This window comes from Panthera onca, chromosome D2 (assembly GCF_046562875.1).
Source record: "Panthera onca isolate mPanOnc1 chromosome D2, mPanOnc1 haplotype 2, whole genome shotgun sequence".
In the NCBI taxonomy this organism is placed as follows: domain Eukaryota; kingdom Metazoa; phylum Chordata; class Mammalia; order Carnivora; family Felidae; genus Panthera; species Panthera onca.
Window position 1 is genome coordinate 65,813,788 of NC_138349.1, and position 23,779 is coordinate 65,837,566.

Sequence of the window (23,779 nt, forward strand, 5' to 3'; positions counted from 1 at the left end):
AAATCTAGTCATTTCCCTTAATTTTACTTTATTCAGATAAAGTTTTATTTCTGAGTGTCTGATTTTCCTTTCTAATGCAAAATTATATATGGAGATATTTCTGTTCATCCCTTGCTGACTGCTCTTGTGCTTTGCTTCACATGATGAAACACCTGAAATCTTCAGACCAGTTTGGTACCTCCTGCACTCCTGAAATAAAATTATGATTAAGTCTTATTAAATTACAATTAGAAGAAAAGAGATTAATTTTTAAAAGAAAAGAAGTGAATGTACCAATGTGTGTACCCCAGAAATGCTGTGGTAAAAACCACATTGAACAGGCTCCTTACCGCTGCCCCACTGGTAGCAGAATTAGAGGTGGGCGGCTTACAAGGTAGCCTGCTCTAACTACTGAATTGATAATCAGTGCATATTTACATATGGGATTCTTCACCTGTCAGTAATTAAAATTTGGGATAGTTGATGCCACACAAATGGAATAGAAATCATTGAGATGATGAAAATTTCAAGGTATTTTCACCTCTAAATTTGGCATTTAGGCCATAAATTAGTTGTGATCCAGGACAAGGACAGAGTAATTTGGAATTAAATTAGTTAACAGTAATTAACATTTCTGAAATGCTATATGTGTTATATGAATTATTTTCTGCTGCTTTTAATTAAAATAAATTGTAATAGCTTTACCTTTTTATGTGCCTGGCATTGTATTAAATGTTTTACATGTATTATCTTACTTAATATTTTTTTGAACCTTAAAATGACACTGTGAAATAAGTTTTACCACTATCCCCATTTTGCAGATGAAAAGTCAGACTTAGAGTAATGCTGCAGGTTAAAGTATCCTACAGAATTGTGGCTTGTAGCACAAATAATTGCAATATCATTCAAATGGAAGTAATTGACGTGAAAGTACTTTGTAAACTATAAACTACACATACATATTCTTTGACTAATTAACATTACATCTCTTTAACTCGATTATAAAATTCTTTAATTATGGAGTAATAATTTTTAATTGCTTAAAATAGTTACATCATTGATGTTAGATGTTTATGGGTCTTAACTTAGAAAAGCAAAAAACAATCAGTTGGGAAGGAAACTGAAATACTTAGGATACATTCAGTGAGCCACATGTTGAAGAGGTTCTTTGTATCAAGCTTGGTGAATGCCCACCATGTTACAAAGACCTAGAGCCAACGTTTTCTCTACATAGGAAAGAAAAGTGTGTCATTTAGGAAACTTTCATGCTTTGCTTTTGTGCTTTGCTTCAAATGATAGTTGGAACTTCAAATGAGAAATTGAGGGAACATAGAATAATAAAATCAGAGGTGAACTTTCCTGTACATTGGAGATGATGAAATATTTGACTATGCAAATTCTCTCTCCTTCCTCTTGAATTTATTGAAGGCAATAGACATGTCCAGGAAAGCAAAAGTAATGGCAGCTGGCATGGGCTTATTTGAAAAGGAAAATACAGACTTGGTATACACTTGGAAATGGTTCACTAGTGCTGTCAGGTCTTAGGGAGTAGCTTCTATAGCCGCTGAAGGCGAATATTTTTCCAGGTTGTCCCACAAATGCCAAAAGCCTTGGTTTCATTTTCTGACAGTTTTTATTTTTCCTTTGCTTATCATTGACATTTTCTGTTGCTTGCTTCTAATTATCTTCCATTAATTTCTCCCATTTGCTTTCTAAATTATTTTGCAGCTATTCTTCTCCACTTCCTCAGTATGATTCAAGGTGATAACTGTGTCCTTTATGTGAACCATCCTTTTTTGTATTTTTAATTTATGTGACGTTTTCCCACAGTTAGATGTGTCAGTGTCTGTAGTGTATCAGCTTTTGTCATCCTGCTGTTCTTACAACTAGAAACATTCATGTGTTAGTTTTAGGATTATTTGTAGAATTACTGCTTTAGTTTAAGTATTAATAAGATACAAAAGATATGATTAAACATCACCTTTTGATTTGTTTCTATGAGTTGTATTGCATGAAATTTTATTTTGCATAGAATATGTAGAGAATGAGTTTGGAAAACAATTCATGATGTTATTGAATAACAGGACCCTTGCCCTGCTTAATATTTATTCTCTCCTTTCCTCAGTCTATTGGCTCTATAAAGTTGAAAACCTTAGAACAATAAATTACTGCTAATGAGTACCAACTAGGCACTGGGTGCTACGCAGAATCCAGAGAAAGAGCTTCTTCTTCTAATTTGTCGTTAAAATCTTCTAAGATATGTTTTGTTTTGTTTTTTTCCATTTGTGTCTGATATTCTTTGTAGTTTGGATATTTTTATATTGACACTGATGACCTTCTTAAACTACCCTCATATTGCTCACCTACAAGTGTTTTATATATATCTTTTTCATATAGATATATTTTTAGTATTAGTAACCGCATCTGACCTAGGCGGTTCCAAAGCACCTCTAACAAAATAGTTTTTGTTCAATGGGTCATTCAGTAAACATGTATTATGTGCTTACTGTATTTAGGAACTGTGCTCAGCCCTGCAGGTCAAGCAGCGAACAAGGCAGGTCTGATCCAAATTACTATCTATATTATTGAGATCAGCTCTTTGTTGCCAGGGCAAACACTGCCCTCCAAGTGTAAACACTCTTGTGTTTATATGTGCTAATACAACCACATTTCCAAACCCAGAGTTGACCTCAAATCATTTTTAATTCATTCTGTTGCTAGTATTCCCAATCACAAGTTGATTTTCACTACTGAATGCTGGGAAAGGTAAGATTTTGTCTTAGGCTTCTTTATAAGTTTGCCCTATTATCTTCATTACTGAGTAAAGGTAGTTATTAAATATGTGTGTGTCCAAGACAAGACAATGTAGGCTCCCCAGAGCAGTTTCAAGTGAGCCTTGTCATTTAGCACCCGAGGCAATTCATGTGGACACTTGCACAAGTAGATAAGTGTCTTTGTCTTTGACGAGAAAGGTGTGTATTGTGTTTTGTTTTAGAGGGGTTAGTTTCTTCCCCTCTTACTTTGAACATTACAGGGGTTCCAACCTCTCAAAGTAGATCTAATGTTACACACACACAAAAAAAAAACATAACCCAGAGGAAAATGGCTAAATCCAAAATAAGCAGAAGGATATGAAGTTGATTCTACCTCACTGATGACCAGAATTGGTCCTGGACATCTGATTGCCTGGGAAATGATCACCATGCTATTGCCTTTTTCCATGGGGATGGCAGGTCAGTTGCTTTGAGGAAGAGGTTACTCTTCTAAGATCAAGTCCCCAGCTAGCACCTCCATGCAAGGTCCTAAAATCTATTTGCAAGATGTTAGAACTCTATTTAGATGAACTACATTTTAGTAGAAGATTTTTGATGGATGGGATTTTCCACCACCACCCCCAATACTATAGGTATTCAAACAATTTTCTCATTATCAACATTTATTGCTGTTGCAGTAATAAGCGTATTTTCACATGTGGAAGTTGGAATGCACAGGGGCATAGTGTTCTCCTGTCTGACCTCCACTCTTCCATGAGTCGGATTCACTGGTTTATGTTACCAGAGTGCTTTATGACAGCAGAGATTTGGGGACGACTCTTCATGAGCATGTGAAAGGAATCGAGAATTGCAATATGCTATTACCCAGATGAGATGCTATAAGTTTCTCTATATTTTCATATCTACATGCAAACAAATATTTTTTTCTTCATTAGCTTTAATGTAAAGGCCAATGACAGAATTATAATATATAATTTAGAGACATCTTCTAAAAAGTCTAGGTTACTAGTTTTGTATGGCTGTGTAAATACTCAAGTATAGGTTATTTTCAACAGTTTTAAAGTCAAATTTATGCTGAAAGGATTAAATCCCTTTCCATCAAAATTGCCTTGGCAGAACTAGGCATCTGCTTTTGTTCTTATATTCTGCTTTGTGATAGTGCAAATTAGACTGGTATGATTAAATACGTACATATTTATTTTAGGAGTTGTACATGTTAAGACATACCGTGGAGTTTCATCTGACTTGTCAGGGAGTGAGAGTCCATAGTGAGCATATGGCTAAAACCACTTATAGTGGTTAAAATGACCTTTGAATACAGCATAAGCCATCTGCAGAGGCCACATATGGCACCCTGGGCTTGGGTTTTTAAATGCACAACAGTTTTTGTTACAGCTTTGAACCATTCACTGTTCCTCAATCGGAGCATCTGACAAAGTGGTTGGCTTCTACTAGGAGGCCACGTCCCACCAATAATAAGTTGTCACGTTTCCCTTTTTGCCCAATTCACAAGTTAAATGCATGTTTGGTGTGACTCCACTGTATTTACTTTCCAGTTTATTTTTAAAGAGAGGAAATGATAGCCACATTGTCTGTCGTTTTAAACCTTAACATTTAATTTCAAAACCTGCTGTGAAGATGGTTTATATGTATCCTTGATTTGGCCTCTGGTCTTCTCCCTACAGGTTTCTGGTTAGTTTTATGGTGGATGCAAGAGGAGGCTCCATGAGAGGGAGCCGTCACCACGGGATGAGAATCATCATCCCCCCGCGCAAGTGTACGGCCCCCACCCGAATCACCTGCCGATTGGTAAAGAGACATAAACTGGCCAACCCACCCCCCATGGTGGAAGGAGAGGGATTAGCCAGTAGGCTGGTAGAAATGGGTCCTGCAGGGGCACAATTTTTAGGGTAAGTGCTTTTGTCAATTTTTATCTTGGCCCTTGTATGATATATATGATTTTCTTTGCCCTTTTTAACTCAAGTAGTTAACTATTAAGACGGCATAGTCGGACGGACCATTTTGATTGAGTACACCTCTCATGTAGCGTCAAAGGTCACAAAGCTGTGTAATTCTGTGAAAAGCGAGTAGGCTGATACTTCCTTAACTCAGTTTGCTGGTCAAAGCTTTTACTAACCAAGAAGCATGTTCTCTGCTCAGTGAGTGCACGGAACCCCAGCAGCCCCTGTAGAAGTCAAGGCACCATTCTTAAGAAAAAATACAGATGTTGGAATTATATGAATAACTGGCTACTATGGGTACATGCCTTTTTAAGAGATAATTTGTAGGGACATAATCCATTGTGATAATGATATTTTACAAAAAGGAAAAATAAATTCTTTTCCTGAGGTGGCACTTGGGTGCAAATCAGGCAGGCTCTGTCGTGACGGACAGTTTGTTCACAATTTCCCCTTCTCGTTTCTCTTCCTGCTGCATGGATGTTATTCAGTAAACTGCATCTTCCTACCAATCCTCCCCCTGTAAATGAGGGTGAGAGTTTGGTTAGCCGAATCCTGCAGCTTGGGCCTCAAGGAACAAAATTTATTGGGTAGGATCTTTATAGACAAGATTCAGAATGTCTACAATTCTTTCTCCATTTTCAATTTTTTTCTGTCACACCCATGGTCTTATTCTTGTCTTAAGTTTCTTTTTATTTTTTCAGTTTTTAATGCTTTCAGTTGATGTGTGTCACTGAAAGAAACAAAAATCATAGTGGCTTGACTTAATGTAGCATCGCTACCTATCTTGTGCTTCTCCGGCATGTGGAATTTCCTGCAAGCATTCTGCTTCGTAACTTTGTGCTTTTGTAAACCTTTCTTTAATTTGAAATGTTTCAACTGAATATGGTAGTTTTTAAGACAGACTGACAATCTAATTTTAACCCAGTGTAAGAGAAAGTATTTGCAGGCTTTGAATCAACATTTGCTGTAAATGATATATATGTGTGTGAATATATATATGTGTGTATATATATATATATATATATATATATATATGTGTCTAGAGTTACATTTTCTTCAAAGTACATACTTATGCATACTAAGTAATCTTCATGGTCTTTGAGAAAGAAAAGTCCTCAATAAGTAAACTGATTTTGATAAATGTTGGGGCTAGAAGATATTTAAAGAAAGCCAAATAGGCAGCAGATAGAATGTTCTACTACAGTTATTAAATCGTCTTGTTTTGTTTTGTTGAAGCTGAAATGTGTTGGTATCTGTTGTTTGTTTGCTTGTCTGTCTGGTTGGGGGATTTGCCTTGGCAGTCTGCATGAAGAAACCTGTTATGGAAACTTATGCTTGGCTTTCACCTTGGTCAGAGGCCCTGGTTCATACCTTCTCTCCAGTGTTGTTCAATGTCCTACACAAAGCCACATTCCTCAAATATTTACAGAGACAGTATCTGATACATTAACCTGCAAAGATTGTATCTAGTTCTCAAAAAAAACAAAAGTCAAATCAGATGTGGTTAAAAACTATGGTAAATATCTTAACTCTTGAAATTATTAACACTCTTAGGAGTAGTTGATTTTGTTTTTATCTACCAAAAAATAAAGGCATTATTAAAAAATGTTGAAATCCTTAATTTGAATTAATTCTAATTATTTTGTCAAAAGTAAAATGATCATATTTATCATCCTATTTTAAGAGAATGCTTTTGTGATAAATAAAATGTTCATACATATTCATGTTATTGGATCATTACAACAACTAGCCCTTTTTATGCTCTTACCTATCTGAACCCGTATCTTCTGTTGTGACATGCACATAAACGTGTAGGGTAAGAGGTGAGGTTACATACAACCTCTGTAGGAGAATAATGATACTGTCTACTAAATGTCATAAAATAAAGCTGCACAATCCAACTACATAAACTGTGTGTGATTGTGGTCTGCTTACTTCCATTCATCCTTTTTAGCCATTTATCCTGTTTTAAAATTTAACAAAATGATTCCTGTGCTTGATTGGCTGTCTTCAATTTGCAGCCATTCTTATGCATTCTTCTGCAAAAGGACACTGTCAAAATTTAATATATCATTAGATTACAATTTCAAACCAACAAGTGCTTTTTCAGAAAGTTTAAATATTTCTGTGCAGGTTATTATAGTGTTAGGAAATTAAGCTGCCCACGACCATCTCACAAATTAAACACCAGAGAAAACTGCCTTAACCATACAGGCCATTAAAAGTCATGGAAAGTCACTGTTGGAAGGAGTGAATTGTTATGTCGACTGTTTGCTTGCGAAGGGACAAACACCTGTGATCTTTCAAAATAGGAAATCTATAGAATTTCTTTTTCAAAGAAATGACTGTGTCCTTTTAAATCATTAGCTTTTTGTATAATATGATATACCTATTGTGTTTTTAAAAATGGACCAACTTCCTTATGGTCTGTTTTAATCTTTCAATTCCTTGATTCAAAATTCCTGTTTATATGTGCTGAATATTTTCTCCCATATTAAATCAAATGCCTAACATATGATAGGCCCTTATGAATTGTTTGTGAATGAATGAATGATGGCATGTTATCAGGCTTCTGATATATTATTTATTAGCAAATGATTCTGCAGCTTTGAAATCATTCCCAACCTTAGTGGCACCTCTGATTTTCAAATGAATACTGTTAATGAAACTTTTTTTTTAAGTATGATACTATAAACATATTTCATTGTGATACCAAAATAATGTGGATTTCTTTTCCAGCCCTGTCATAGTGGAAATCCCTCACTTTGGGTCCATGAGAGGAAAGGAGAGAGAACTCATTGTTCTTCGAAGTGAAAATGGTGAAACATGGAAGGAGCATCAGTTTGACAGTAAAAATGAAGATTTAACCGAATTACTCAATGGCATGGATGAAGGTAATGGTGACAAGTCCTGGTTTCTGTCAATGTCTGCAGGTAGAAATCAAAGGCATGACTACACCAGAGTTAACTGCACCTGAAATTCACATGTCTGCATCCTGAGCTTGGGGTCCGGTTCCTCAGTGTTTAGTGCTCTTATCTGTATGCAAGGCATGAAGTTCCAGTCAATCCAACAGCCTTTTGTTTTCATAACACTAATGTACAAATACCACTTGATGATTCTTTCCATCTTCAATGAGATATATTAATCTTTCCAAAACCTGAGAAAGTTTTCTAAATTAAAAATGTGTCAGGAGGAGGGGAAATAATAGTGGAAGGTATGCAAAGCATGCAGGACATTTTTAAGAAAATATGTTCACATTTTACTTTTGGAGTTATTATTTCTGGATCCTTTCTTGTGTCTCCATCTTCTCCCCGATTATGTCAACATTCTTCGTGAATTTTTAACTTCTGTTGGGCAATAATAAGTTGCAAGACTAATTATTGGAGTCTGTGTCGTATTCTGTGACCTAGTAGGGCACATAGCTGAGTGTATCACTTCCCATACACACCTTCTTCAGCTCTCTGACCCTTAGAACAAAGCAGGTTTTCTTAGTAGACATTGGGAATGGACTTGTTTTGAGAGTAGGTACTTGATGCAGAGTTTTCCTTTAAAGGGGTGAAAAACAATTAGAGGCCAAATGCATCACAGAAAGACTCTAATTTTTTTAAGTTTGTTTATTTATTTATTTATTTAGAGCAAGCTAGCGAGAGAGAGGGGGAGAGAGAGAGAGAATCCCAAGCAAGCTCTGCACTGTCAGTGAAGAACCTGATGTGGGTCTCAAACTCATGAACTGTGAAATCATGACCTGAGCCAGTCAGACGCTAAACCGACTGAGCCTGACTAATCTTTATACTGACTCCCTAATCACTACAAATTCAGCAATTGTTTTAAAGAATAGCTTTATTGGAGATATAGTTCACCTGCCATAAAATTCGCTGTCCTAGCATTTAATGCACTGGCTTTTGGAATGCACCCAGCACAGTCTTCTGGTTTCAGAGTGACGACAAAGGCGCTAGAACGACTCGGGTGTTTGAGGGATGACCATGGTCAAGTTCTTTGGTCCCTGTGAACCTCTTTGGCTTCTGCAAAATGGAGATACCTTCCTTACTTCATAGGGCTGTTACTGGGAAAAAATAATTCTGTGAAGCACTTATGAAATACAGCCTTTGTCACATAGTAAGTCCTCAATAAATATCAGCTGTTGTCACTATTCATTCTATAGAAAAAAATTGTCCTATCAAAGGTTCTGTAAAAGACACAGTTCATCACTGCCAACCAAGAATTTAAAGATGTTTTTACAGCAGGGTAGGAGGAAATTATTAATTGTTGAGTTTCTAGCATTTGTGAGAGAGTGATAAATTCCTTTCTATATGAAAATTTAAAACAAAAGTATAGTACTATAAGGTAGGTAGTTTTAATCACACGTTTAAAAAATTTTTCTTTTAACATTTATTTACTGTTTATTATTTTTTTATGTTTTTAATGTGTATTTTTGAGAGAGAGAGTCAGAGTGTAAGCAGGAGAGGGGCAGAGAGAGAGGGAGACACAAAAATCTGAAGTAGGCTCCAGGCTCTGAGCTGTCAGCACAGAGCCCAACACAGGGCTCAAACCCATGAACCCTGAGATCATGATCTGAACTGAAGTCAGACACTTAACCAACTGAGCCACCCACGTACCCCTTTAATCACCCTTTATAGATGAGGGAACAGAAGTTCAGACAAGTCAAGTCACTTACCTAATATTACCCAAACTAAGTAGCAGTGCTGGGTTAGAAATCTGGTTTTATCTTGTTTTCAAAGATTTAACCATATCCCACTTATTTTAGAAATGTGTGCCCTGTGGAGAAGAAAATAAATGTAAACAGGAAAATTCCTACCAACCTCTAGATTTAAGGTTCAGGAGAATAATCATCTTAAATGAGCATATATTAAATGTTTACATATGATACTGATATTATATCATATATCAGCTATAACTTCAAATAATTTCTGATAGGAACATGCAGTGGTAATTATGATTTCTAATTTTTATTACCTAGTCATTCTCTTCTAAGGACATTGATAAGGAAACACAATTAAAAATTTTAAAAAGAATACATCTTAAGAGAATGAATTGAATTAGCATTTTGAAAATAGTAAAAGAATATAGATGATTCAGGATTCAAAAATGGAGAGAATAAGAAAAATGGGTTATCCAGAGAGGGTGGTTATTTTAAGGAAAATAAAGTATGTAAATATTTTCATGTATCTAGTATTTCTTAAATGCCAATGTAGATTATTAGTTTTTAACGTGTAGCGTCTCCTATACAAGGAGTTTCTTTTCTTTCTCTCTTTGTTTTTCTTTCTTTCTTTCTTCCTTTCTTTCTTTCTTTCTTTCTTTCTTTCTTTCTTTCTTTCTTTATAGATAACTACCTTGATACTGTAACCTCTTGAAGGCAGGGTACATATCTTAATCACCTTTGAACCCCCAGTGTCAGGCACAATGCTGATTTAGGTTTTCCCCCCTTGCTGGTAAGGGGCAGAAGGAGGAACTTCTCAAAATATGTAGCTAGCTGGAGGAAAAGTTCTCATTGGTCTATTTCTTCTACCCCAAATGTCACTAATGTTAATCTACAGGAGAAGAAAATTAAAGAGGAGCATTTACTTTGAGGAAATTTCTGAGAAATTAACATTATTCTAGGAAGAATACTGAACATTCTAAAACAGTACTGCCTAGTAGATGATGATTTATATGATGATGGAAATACTCTATACATGGGCTGTCCAAGAGTAATCACTAGTCACATGTGACTCCGGAGTACTTGAAATATGACTCGTACAGTTGAGGAAGGTAATATTTAATTTTGTTTAATTAATTTCAGATAGCCACATGTGGCCACTCGCTACCTCATTGGACATTGTAGTTCTAGCAAAAACACTGAATATTCTAATATAGTCTCCTTCATTTTTGAGTATAGATTATAATATGTCCATCCTACCAGGCACAGGTAGAATTTTTGAAAAAAAAATTAGTAGATTCGGTTTTTTTTAAGTTTATTTATTTATTTTGAGAGAGAGAAAGAGAGAGCAGGGGAGGCGCAGAGAGAGAGGATCCCAAGGAGGCCCTGACACAGGGCTCAAAATCATGAACTGTGAGGTCATGACTTGAGCTGAACCCAAGAGTCAGACACTTAACTGACTGAGCCACCAGTTTTTGGGGCACCCGCAATTTTTTTTCAATTTTTAAGGATTATTTATGGAATGGATTTCCATGGTTTCATGCTAATTATCTTCATTTTGTTTTTATTAAACCAGTTTTAAATTGGAATTAGTCATATCTTTGCTTAGAAATTATGCCCCTCGAGCTTCCACACTCAGGACATATGTCAAGTAATGATGATATTAGCCCTCTGTCCTGGATTCTGTGTGTTATCTTGGAAATAGTAGATAGAGTTTCTTTGTTACATTTTTAAAGACCAGTTAAACTTTGGTTCTATTTTAGGCAATTAAAAGAAAACGTAAATACTTCTAGGCTTAAAGAATCTAGCACTGGAGGTACTTCAGCAAAAATAAGGACTAAATTCTCCAGGCACAGTGGTTTTCTTCATGGATTAAGTTTTAAAGTAACAATAATGAAGGAAGTACTATACATATTTTATAGCTGAAACTCAATCAGATTTCATACCAAGCTTAAGCCCCACTTATCACCACTCTTCTCTAGTACCCAAAGACATTTCATTCATACTGGAACATCCCCCTTCTAAAAACAGACAAAAATCAAAATCATCCTATCTCTTAAAAAAAAAAAATCCAACACTTCTATTTCCCTAAGGTCCAGCTATTCAAAGTTCTCATAGGAAAAGAAGCATGAGCGCAGAACAGAAGTTTTCATGTTGTGTTCTACCTTCTTCCCTCTGCCCCACCCCCCCTTTGTTTATTCCTGGATAGTTGTTAATGAGCATCATAACAATAGTACAGAAAACAAACCAGTGACTAGATCACTCAAGACTTCCTTAAAGAAAAAGAAAAAAGCATCCTGTTGTTTTAATTTATTAATTTCCCCAATTTATAACAATAAGCCTTATCTGTCATCCATGGCAAGTGACTCTTGGTATTACATGTTTTATTATAAATGTCTCCTTTTTTACCCTCTTTTCCATAAATAAATTCTGCTCTGTAACTAATCTATATGCTATTTTTATAACCAGTCCTGTTGCACCTTATTCTCTGAAAAATCTTAAAACCCAAATGTTAAAAATCATCTTAGGCAATATTTTGATAACTGACTTTTACGATACCATGCAATTGTAAGGATTAGATATGGTTCTGTAATATTTCAAAACTTGCAAAGCCTTTCCAAGTGCACAAATGGAGTAGTTAGAATAGCTCCAAAGAAAGACAAGTGTAAGGAGGAGGAAAATTTTCCTAGTGTAATATGGTGGTTAGGATCAGGATCTGTGGACGTCACATAGACCACAATTCCCATGCTGACTTCCTAGCTGTGTTATCCTAACCAAGCACTCAGTCTTTCTAAAATTTCATTTAAATCTGTAAAGTGAGGATACCTCATAGAGAGCTAAGGGGGAACTGACTAGCTAATATATGTAAAGTTCTTAATCCAAGGTCTGATGCATAAGAACCACTCAATCAATGGTAGTATTTGTCACGGCTGCCGTGTACAGTTGTGCAGGAGAGCAAGTAGGAACTGAAATCTTGCCTCTTCCCCTTGCCAAGACATCTGCTCTGACACTGGCCTGCAGGACAAAGAGACAATCTTAACTAATGTTCCCAAGCCATTTACCTGCAAGGTGGTGTCTGTCCTAAGTGGCACCCTTTTCCAAATTGCACGTGGCTAGTTGAAGCCCTGGTCAGGGTTGATGAAGGTGACATTCTCTCCATCACCACTACACAGTCAGGCAATGGTAGGAAAATAGATCTAGATCTAGACTTCTAAAGTCCAGGCTTCTGACCCCAAATTTACTTGTTTTTCTATAATACCCCTTTGCCTTTCTGTATTCTCAAATGAAGGATGCCTATGAAAGTGTTTTGCGTGAAACAAAAATGTTACTTAAATGTTAGCTGCTATTTAAGTCTTGCATTACTCATCAAGGTACCATCTTAGCTCTTATATGACTCAAAAGGATATGGTGTGGATTCAAGAAAAACTGTCATTGCAAAATGTGGTAGAATTAGGATTTATTTCTGCCACTAGGAGCCTGGAGACACAAGCATCAATGATTATGCTAATGAAGCAGGTGTGTTAGCAGAGCTCTACTGAAGTAAGAGGCTAGAATGACAGAGGACAGTTGGTCTGGGTGTGAAGAACCTGCTGTTACCAATAAGATATCATGTGGCAGAAGCGACTTTCCTCTTTGGAGGCGGACCCAGATCTTGTCCTAGCACTTGTCAATTCTCTGCTGAGAAAAAGATACTGGAAAACACAAAATAAATTCATTCTGCTCCCCCCAAAAACATCATCTTTAAAGTGAACCAAGTTGAATCTACTTTGTAAGTTTGTTTAAAATCTTTAGTTAAACTCACAAAGTTCAATTAAACATGTTTAAAATTCTGCCTCTAAAGTCAGACCCCAAAGGGTGTTTTGTGGTTTATGGTTTTGCTGGACCTGAGAGGATTCACTAGTAGAAGAATCCTTCCTCCTTGGAGGTCTTAAAATTGAAGAGCTGGAGAAATGCTCTAGTGTGGCACTGACACTAAGGTTGCCACTAGTTACACGTGGCTACAGGGCACTTGAAATGGGGCCAGTGCACATTGAGATGTACTGTGAATGTAAACTACACCAGATGTGCAGAGCAACCCCCCAATCGATATCTCATTAATATTTTTTACATTGGCTACATGTTGGAATGGTAATGTTTTGGATATACTGGGCTAAATAAAAGATATTATTAAAATTGGGGCACCTGGGTGGCTTAGTTGCTTAAGTGTCTGACTCTTGTTCTCAGCCTAGGTCTTGATCTCAGGGTTGTGAGTTCAAGCCCCATGTTGGGCTTCTGTGTTGGGCGTGGAGCCTACTTTTAAAAAAAAGATACCATTAAAATTAATTTTACCTGTTCCTTTTTAATTTTCCAGGGTGGCTATAAAGAAATTTAAAGTTCCAAATGTGGTTTGCATTATATTTCTTTTAGACGGTGCTTCTCTGGACAATGTATAGATTTGGAGAGACACATTTATTAGGTTTTAAAATCAAAATCATTGCTACCTAAGCATCACAAGAATGCTTTGAACATATAGGAATTATGCTATTATTTTAAAATCCCAACCACTGTGTTGGACCAAAGTTTTGCTGAAGCTCTCCAAACAATGCCATCATGCCAGGAAAATGTTTCCTTCCTGTTGTCATTGTTTTCCCATGAGACCAAGTGAAAGTTTAAAATAATGCATTTTAGATAAAATAATTATGCTATTTTTCTGTAAGTTGAAGCAGGAAAGAGAAATTGATAACTATAATGTCAAGTAACAGAAAACTAATTTTCCATAATTTTGTTATCTAACTATACGAACAATAATTACAGAGGCAGATGTTTCAGTTAAAAATTGCTACTTTGGTTCAAATGAACTCATTTTTAATTCATCAGGCATGAGACAAAGCATAATCTTAAAGCATCAAGTTAGATTGTAGAAGCGTCCAGTGCTGAGAAGTGGAACACGTAGCTTTATGTTGTACACAGCACCATCTGCTGGACAAATCTGTTAACAATTTTGAAAAATTCTGGAGGAAAAAGTAAAAACAACTTAACCAAATGAAGATTATGTTAGGGTGTCAAAAAACAAAAAGCATACCAAATACTATCAGTTAAACCCTTCAGCTTGTTGCCATAAAACTCATTTTAAATCAGTTGCTTGATACCTACCATAGTGCAAAAGGAAGGGAAATAGAACAGCTACCCCAAACCAACTAGCTGGGAAATGAGAATGGGACCAAGCCAAATAAACATTAACCACAGCGAGCCTTATATGTGCCTGTGTAAATGGATTTGCCAGCATTTACATCTTTTTATAAAACATTAGTAGGTCAAAATAATGATGTCAGACACCCTGACCCACTTGTCAGACAGAATGGGACTCTTGGCCCTCTGAGGACAGGGAAGCAAGGCTGAGAGATTGGGTGCAAGCTTTTATGACCTTTAGTGCAGATGAGAATGGAGGCCAGGGTGCCAGACACAGCAGGTCTAGAGCCCTTGGAGTTCGTTGTGCTTCTGTATCTGCTGCACATGCTGGGTTACTGATTTATGGTGTTCAGCTTTAAAGAATTATATATGATCCTGATTTTGAACATGGGATTATATTATTTGTTTTTTGCCTTCATATCGTAGTAATGGTTTAAACAAAGGGTTGAAGAAAGTGCCATAATGGAGCTAATTGCCTGAAAGCCATGCCTTTTTATTTACATAAGTGGAAAACTAAGCAAATGTGGAAGAACATTTTCCTGGAAAAAATACATAGAGAAGCCAATGCATAGAATATAAAGTTTCTGCAATCCTGGAGGAAACCCTTATAATGATTATTCCAGCATGAGCAAACACTCCCTAACTTCTCTTCCAGAAAGCCTTCCCTAAACCCCAGACTAAGTTAGATCCACCTGGTAAATATGTCCACAACATCTGGCCTGTCTTCTTCCATAACAAGCAACTTTGAACTTTGCTATCTTCCATGATGTACGATAAAGTCCCTGTGGACAGGGACTTGGCTTGACTTGTTGACAGCCATATTCCCAGTGCATGTAGCAGCTCTTGGCACAGTATTGTCACCACACCATAACTTGTTGAATGAATGGAAAAATAAATGCTTTGTATCCAAGCCTATGTCCCCACTCTTGATGATACATTTCCTTAATAATTCAGTGACCTATACCCAAGAGAGAAAGCAACTTTCTAAAGGAAGGGGTGCCACAACCAAATGAGGAGAGGTGGTCTGCATGGGAGGGAAAGGGCACAAAATGATTAGAAATTAGTTTTCAAAAAATAATTTTAAAATATAATTGTCAGAAATTATATGGATTGCTAAAACCGGAGGGGAAACAAATAGATAATTCATTGTTTCTAGACAGTCATCATTAGCTCTCAATGCATTGTACAAATCTGAATAACAAAGAAGATCCTTACCTTGCACAAAGATGTAAAATAATGCTGATCGAGACAGATATAAAGTGCATACTGGAAATGAATAAGAATAGGAGTTAAATTTCTAAAATTGTACCTGTACATGGGACCTCTCTGTAATCTTTGCAATTTCCCATGAATTTATAATTATTTCAAAATAAAAGTTGGACAAAATTGGAGAGGTTTCTATTATGTTTACATTGAGGAAGAAGGATCAAGTTGTATCATTTGGGTTTTTTTTTTCCTGCAACTTCTTGGACAGACTTATTACAAAAGTTGCATATTCAGATGAAGCTGAATTTGAATTCCGAGGAGATGAACGTCTATGATTTCCTGAAATATTTGAATGAATATATTACAAGTGCCCTGGTGTTCCACATATTCTATAGCCAGAGCTGAATGTTACAGACTTGTCTTTTATTTCCTTCATTTCTCCAAATTTATTTATAAATTCTTATATTTAATACTTTGTAATTAGTGAAACCTTATTTTGAAATCTGGAATGAAAATAAAATGACAGCAATTAAGATTCATACACCATAGAGATATAGACATAATGTGTTGTTGCTCTTGTTGTTGTTGTTGTTGTTGTTGTTGTTGTTGTTGTTTAATCCAACCTTAGATCTGCCACAGATTGGTTTTCTGTTTCTCCTCTATTCCAAAGCTGTATGACCTTGGAAAGAATAAGTAGCTTGAATTATTACATGAACAGAACTATGCTGGTGGCTTTATATCATTTATTTGTCATATCTACCCCAGAGGACGCTTTTCTTATCCTGACCTTATAGACAAGGAACATTAAGGCTCAGAGTTCAGGAACTTATCCAAAGTCCAAGCTCACTGGTTGGAGAGTTAGATTTGAGCCCAAGGCAACTGTCTCCAGTGACTTCCCAGAGAACCATCCTGGCTAGCTTGCCCTTTTGAAATCTAACATTGTAGGCCTCAGTTTTCCCCCACACCTCATATCAAATTCTCCTTTCTTAGAGGATCAGGCTGAGCAGAATATTCACCTGACTAAAAATTAAACTCTAGGTACAGAAATCATCCTTTGTGAAAACTTGAGGTTGTATTCCTTCTATAGACTATTCACAGTCAAACCTGACCCCACACTCACAAACAGCTTTCAGAAAACAAATTTGGTGTAGGAAAAAGAATCATGGTCCCATCTGACCAAGTTATCTAGATATTTAATCATGTGCATGTAAGAATGAGGCAAAACTAACCAAGGATGATCATTTGAAATCTTGAAGATTAACCCATTTAGTGGGAACATGATTTCACTCCTGTTATTTATGCTTCATTGTATGATAATCTCCGTAACCATTTATATTCACAAAGCATTTTTTGATTCTTCTTGCTCTGTTGCAAAATCTCAGTTACAGAGAAAGCTGTCCCACCTTTTACAAATAAAGAAACTGAGTTACAAGGTGCTTGAGAAATTTATCATTAATCAGTGAAGAAAACTGTAGAACATTAGTTTCCATTTATTGCACAGCAGAAAGTGCCACTGTAATCAGAGCTTTCTGCTCATAGAGCAAGCCAACAAGAAGGGACATCACCTTCTGGACCAGGGTATCTGCATATCTGTCCATTACTCATCCATTTATCAACTACTACCCCTGTGCCAGGTAATCTGCAAATACATTGTGTTAAATCATGGTTGAAGTCCATGTCTGTGTGACTTCATCACTTCTCCCTGACCCTGTTCCTAGACCTAGGTTCTAAGCTCTAAAGCAGACAGGTCACTTTGGACAGGTCACTTATTCTCTTTGAACTTCACACACCCTCTTTACCAAATGCTTTGTGGGACAAATAGTAACTGACTTGCCAGAAAGTAGAGACATTCAGTGAGTGTAAATTGTAACATTCCTCCTGACCAAGCCTACCTGTTTCAGAACTCATCTCTTTCTTTTCCCTTAATCGTGTGTGTGTGTGCGTGTGTGTGTGTGTGAGAGAGAGAGAGAGAGAGAGAGAGAGAGAAAACTTTACTAGTAACAGATTAAACAGAGAAAGAGAGGGGGTTTTAGGGTCTTTTCATAGTCTATCAATCACCCCGAAAGGTAAGAAGCTCTTTATTTTTATGTCATTTTCTCCTTTAATTCTATAGGTATGGAGTGGTTTAGTAAATTTTTTTAAGCCATTTAAAAGTAATGGATAGGGGCACCTGGGTGACTCAGTGGGTTAAGCGTCTGACTCTTGATTTCAGCTCAGGCCATGATCTCACAGTTTCTGGGTTCAAGTCCCACATTGGGCTCTGCGCTGACGACTCAAAGCCTGCTTGGGATTGTCTCTCTCTCTGCTCCTCCCCCATTGTCTCTCTCTCTTTCTCTCTCTCTCTCTCAAATAAATAAACTTAAAAAAAAACAGTAATGGATATTATTGCCTCATAAGCTCCTCTTCTCATATTGAACCATCCTTGCAATGTTTTTCATAAGATCCTATTGTCATGTTTTTCACAATTTGGGTTCTGAGTCTTTAGGGACAGACTTAGGGTGAAGTCTAAGACTTTGCTTCCCAGACATGTCAAGTCATAAAGTCACCTGAATTGACTGTGAAAAACAGCTTTTCAGGTTCCACTCCTGGCCTACCAAGTCAGAATCTCCAGGAGAGAAACCTAGGAATCTGTGCTTTTAATAGATAGCTCTGGTGATCTTGCCAGATCTTGCAAGATCTTATGATCTTGCCAGATTGGAGCACACACAAGCTGGGTTTTCTGTGGGTATGAATAGGACACAGGCATCATATCTGTAGGTTATTTTCTTGGTTTTATCTATGGAAAGGATAGGAGCATAGCAAAGATTCTTGGTTCTATATTCCTGCTTCTCTAACCTAATAATAGACCATTTTAAAATCTGAATACAGGTGTGTCTGGGTGGTTCAATCAGTTGAGCATCCAACTTTTGATTTCAGCTCAGGTCATGATCCCAGGGTTGTGGGATCAACCCCTGTGTTGGGCCCCACACTGAGCATGGCACATGGCACTTTCTTAAGATTCTCTTTCCTTCTGCCCTGCCCCCCTGCTCTCATTCTTTCTCTCTCTGTCTCGAAAGGAAAAGAAATCTGAGTACAAGTATATTCAGTCCTGGAAAGAATATTGACATTATTCATATATACGTAATTAGACTTTATTGCTATTTGCCTGGAAATGTGACTTTTCTGACATACTTTTTTAGTTTGCAACACAGAACGTTTCAGAAGAGTTTGATATTCTCATAAGTTTTCAATGCCCTTTGGATAAACGTCCATTAAGTAAATGGTAATTTCTCTTATAAACACATGGACATAATAAAATTTACTGTGGATTAAAGAGTAGGAAGACAAGATCCACTTTTCCTCATACAATTTTTTAAAAAATTATTAAAAGAACAAACAATAATCAGTCTACTAAACTATATATATTTTAAAGCAAGATTTTTTGTTTAATTTTGAAAAAGAGAGAGAGTGTGTGTTTGTGTGTTCAAGTGGGGGAGGGTCAGAGAGAGAGGGAGAGAGAGAATCCCAAGCAGGCTCCATGTTGTCAGTGCAGAGCCTGATGCAGGGCTCGATCCCACAAACCATGAGATCGTGACCTGAGCAGAAATTAAAAGAGTTGGATGCTCAACCGACTGAGCCCCCCAGGCACCCCTTAAAGGAAGACTTACAGAATTATGCAGTTATTTGGTATGAAAAGTGTGAGTCTCTATTAATTCCCAGTGATGTCTTTGTTCAGTGGATACTAGTTGAATACCTGCCATGGGCCAAGCCTCAACATCAAACGTCATTTAATTTAACGTAATTTTACTGTGGTTACTTCACATTTTATGAAAAGAAAATCTAGTTTTCATATACATTAACAGCTTATCAAAACTATAAATAGAATAAAAAGCCTCGTGATCAGGTGCTTATGATGGACAATATGGCCACAAGTCAGGGCTTCCCAGCTGCTGTGTGTCAACAACTTCCTTCCTCTTTCAGGCCTCTCGAGTCAGCAAAGATCATTTCATTACTGTGTTTCAGTCTCCTTTTTTAAAAGCAAGAAATAGAGAAAATGTGTTTGAGTTGAATCCACATTAAAATTTTAATAATCTGTTATATTATTGATTATATCATTTTATTATTTAATACTAGTATTAGTATTATTACGATGTAATAATACACAAGCATACACTCATTATTATATATATTATAATTTTCCTTTTCTCTTTCCCTGTCCCCTAAATTTTATGTAAATTATATGAATTTATATATCAACATGTAAAGATGTGATTAGTTGATTGTTATCACATTTTTTGGTGGCTTTTCCATTTAATATGGCTTGGAGATATACATATTAAAACATATACTTCTAGCCCATTCTTTTTAATACTGCACTGTATTCCATAGTATGAATCTATCATAATTTATTTAACCTTTGTCCTATATGATGACCAATAAGATTTTGTGATCGATTTTCAGGCCATATGAATTACATAGTAATATTACTGTTTTTCACTTCCTCCTCTTGTCTCTTCATGTTTACCCACTGTGCACATCATTTATTGTCTAACTTATGCAGCTATCCCAACATGTAATAGCCTAGCCTTCAACTGTAGCTCTTAGAGATTATGCTTCTTTTTATAAACCAGTATTTAAATATTTTTTGTAGTCTTCACCTTTGTATTGACTTTTATTCTCAGAAAAAAAAGTTCAAAAGGAACGATATCTTTTCTCCATTTCATCATGCAGAGGCCTGGGAATCTGAGTAATTCAGGAGGGCAGTATGTGTATATGATCCTGTTTAAGGAATGGTGCATGGGGATTCTGATGTCCAAAATTTGCACAGTAGTTTCTTTGGGGTGAGGCTTATATATTTTTTAATATTTATTTATTTTTGAGAGAGAGAGAGAGAGAGAGTGGGGGGGACAGAGAACCCAGCCTCTGTGCTGATGACAGAGAACCCAATGCAGGGCTCAAACTCACAAACCACAAGATCATGACCTGAGCCAAAGTCGGAAGCTCAGCTGACTGAGCCACGTAAGCACCCCGAGGCTTATCTTAAAAATACCTGTTAAAGGGGAGCCTGGGTGGCTCAGTCAGTTAAGCTTCCGACTTCAGCTCAGGTTATGATCTCATGGTCCGTGAGTTCGAGCCCCACGTCAGGCTCTGTGCTGACAGCTCAGAGCCTGGAGCCTGTTTCAGATTCTGTGTCTCCCTCTCTCTCTGACCCTCCCCCATTCAGGCTCTGTCTCTGTCTCTGTCTCAAAAATAAATAAAACGTTAAAAAAAATTTTTAAATACAACAGTGGAGGTCAATAATTATGCAAGTTTTAATGATGACGGGAAAATTGGGTCAATTTCAGAGTGGGTACAACACAGAGTGTTCCTGAACCACTGGCAAATCCTAAAAGATGTTATAAGTCGAGTGTGGAGTAAGAACCTGAGCTTTTCCATTTACCGCTCATCGGCTGCATCTGAGATGGACACACTCACTTTATAGTTGGGGTGGCTTTTGTTCTTTATCAAAGGCAATATGGCAGAGTGTGGCCTGGCTGCCTCTGCTACATAAAGTGGCCATTCTTCCCAGTCCATTGCTATTATAGTTTCCAGGGGTGATACAGCTGTCTCTCCCTTAACTCCTCACAAATGTACATGCACATACCTGCAACACACACACACACACACACACACACACACACACACACACAGCTAAGAATGCATGTTGCCCCGAGTCCCCCAAAAGGTTCCTCACTGCCTCTGGTATGTCCAGCTTGATCTTGAGTAAGCTTCATACTCAAAGGATACACAGCTTGTTACATGTGGAGTCAGGAAATCTTTCTTGTTTGAAGGATGTAATTTCACAGTGGGGTCTTCTTTTATTGCTCGCACTGTGTGGAGTCCCAGGCTATTTCTGAAGAACACAATCACAAGTTTGAGACCAAGGTGAACAATGTCTGCTTAGCTGCAGCTGATCGGATGCACAGCAACTGAAACTAATCATCAGAATTTCTCAGTTGCCACATGAATTATGAACTCTGGGAATTCAGACTTTCAAAAAGAAGCCAAATCATGGAAAGGGAAATATATCCTCTCTGGATGGAAAACTTATCCATCCAGTTTTGTCAATTGCTGAATAGCTGAACGCCCCCCCCCCACCCCACCCAAGAATATTTTCCTGAGCGAGCTCTTTGGTTCCTTCCTGTTTTTCTATATTAACCTTTTTTTAAAAAAATTATTTGCCTTTGTTTTCTTTTATTTTCTTTCACTAAAAACTCAATATTTAGATTTGGATGGAGCAGAGGAGAAGCAGATGGTTAGGAAACCAAACGGACCAAATTCTAGTTCCATTTGTGATGAGTGGAACCCTATCTGTCTCCTATTTGACAATTTGGTGTTCCCACCTCAGAGTTTGGTGGGTAATCTGTAAAATGAGAAGATGTCACTGACCCAATTACCTAACTATTCATCTTCCCTTTCTATAAATTTCTATTCAGAATAAGCTGTGATCTCAGCCCTGTGTATCTGATGAAGGAGGCAGACATGTTCATAGTTAAAAAATGGTAGGACCTGTTCTGTATGTGTCAGAGGTATGAACAGAGGCTTATGTGAGTAACAACAAAGACAAAACCAACACCTCTCCCTGAAGTTTGGGACTTTCCCCTTTATTTTGTAACAAGACCATCCCAGCTATGTGAACCCAAAGGTACTCCCCCACCCCCTTCTTAGCTCCTCACCTTCAACCCCATCTCCCAGGCCTCGGAAGTGACCAGTGCTAATACCAGAATGTTTCTTCTACAGATTTCTCTTATAAAAGTATACAGATGTGCAGATTAGAGTTTTCCCTAAAAAGGAGCAGACTCTGCATTTTTTTTTTTTTTGTGCATCTTGCTTCTGTGCTCACTTTCTGTGCTTTATACTAGTCAGTCATTACCTGCCTGGCACCCTCGCATCTCACCCCTACTGCCACCTTCTCAGAGAGGTGTTTCCTGTTGGGGATCATCGTATTGAAATAACCTCTCCCGCCCAACCCCCACTCCCTGCAAAGTGTGGCTGGAGAGCGAGGTCTCCATATAACTGTTTTATTATAATACATCTAGATAAGTTTTAAATTTTTGTAGGAGAAATTCTCCCTCACAAATCTACTTTTCCAAAATAGTCTTGGCTAGTCTCAAATATTTATTTCGTATCATGTTTAAATAAGTATTTCCATGTAAATTATCAAGTTTGAACATTTTAATATGCGTTTTTCTGACCAGTTTTCAGCTTCTGTGACTTGCCTACTTATAATATTTTGCTGTTTTCAATTGGCTTGTTTGTCATCTTCTTCTCAACTTGTAGCTGCCATTGATACTGAGCATATCAATCCATTATTCGCCATGTGTGACTATTACCTTTCCTTTTGTCTTTTAAGCTTACTATTTTTGCCATAGAAAACTTTGCATTTTTATAGCCAAAACTATCTTTTAGGCTTCTGGGTTTCCAGTTTTAAATATAAAAATTTCTCCTAACTAAGGCTGAGACATATTCTCTTGATTGTTTTATGGTAATATTTTAATTTTTTTAAGTAGTTAAGTCTCTCATCCAGCTGGAATTTATATTTATATGTGATAAAATATAGTGAATTATCTCTGTTCTGCCAAACGGATTTTCAATTATGTCAGCACCATCTTAAATCAGCCATCTTTCCCCCACTGATTTGAAGTTTAAATATCTGACTTTGATTTAAATATATAACATATAATACATAAAAGTTGATATATATGCATTTATATATATACCTCATATGTGTGTATACATATATAAATTTAAATCTATTTCTTGCTCTGTGTTTTTATCCCGCTCAGCTATTTATCTAATCTTATATATATTCTTATATGTCTCTCCATATAAATTTTATTTTGATACTTCTAGATAACTATTAAAATCTTATAAAGTAAATTCTTCCTCACAAGCCTATTTTTCCAAAATACTCTTGACTAGTCTTGAATATTTATTTCATATGATTTAAAAAACCATTTATTTAAATTAAACCTGCCAACATTATGCATCAGATCCGGCTTTTCAAAGAAGAC

The 23,779-nt window shown here is 36.7% G+C and overlaps 1 protein-coding gene across 35 annotated transcripts in view; it reads left to right on the top strand.

Annotated features, from left to right (window-relative positions):
- Window positions 1-23,779, top strand: part of ANK3 (ankyrin 3) — a 687,918-nt gene that overhangs the window by 605,978 nt on the left and 58,161 nt on the right. For 24 of the 35 annotated variants that reach the window (XM_060642689.3, XM_060642719.3, XM_060642717.3 and 21 more), the window contains 3 exons: window positions 1,708-1,740; window positions 4,439-4,663; window positions 7,454-7,608. In XM_060642689.3, coding sequence (XP_060498672.2) covers window positions 1,708-1,740; window positions 4,439-4,663; window positions 7,454-7,608 — 413 coding nt within the window. The remainder of the gene's footprint in view (window positions 1-1,707; window positions 1,741-4,438; window positions 4,664-7,453; window positions 7,609-23,779) is intronic. The other 11 variants (XM_078434272.2, XM_078434286.2, XM_078434280.2 and 8 more) reach the window with 1 other exon arrangement.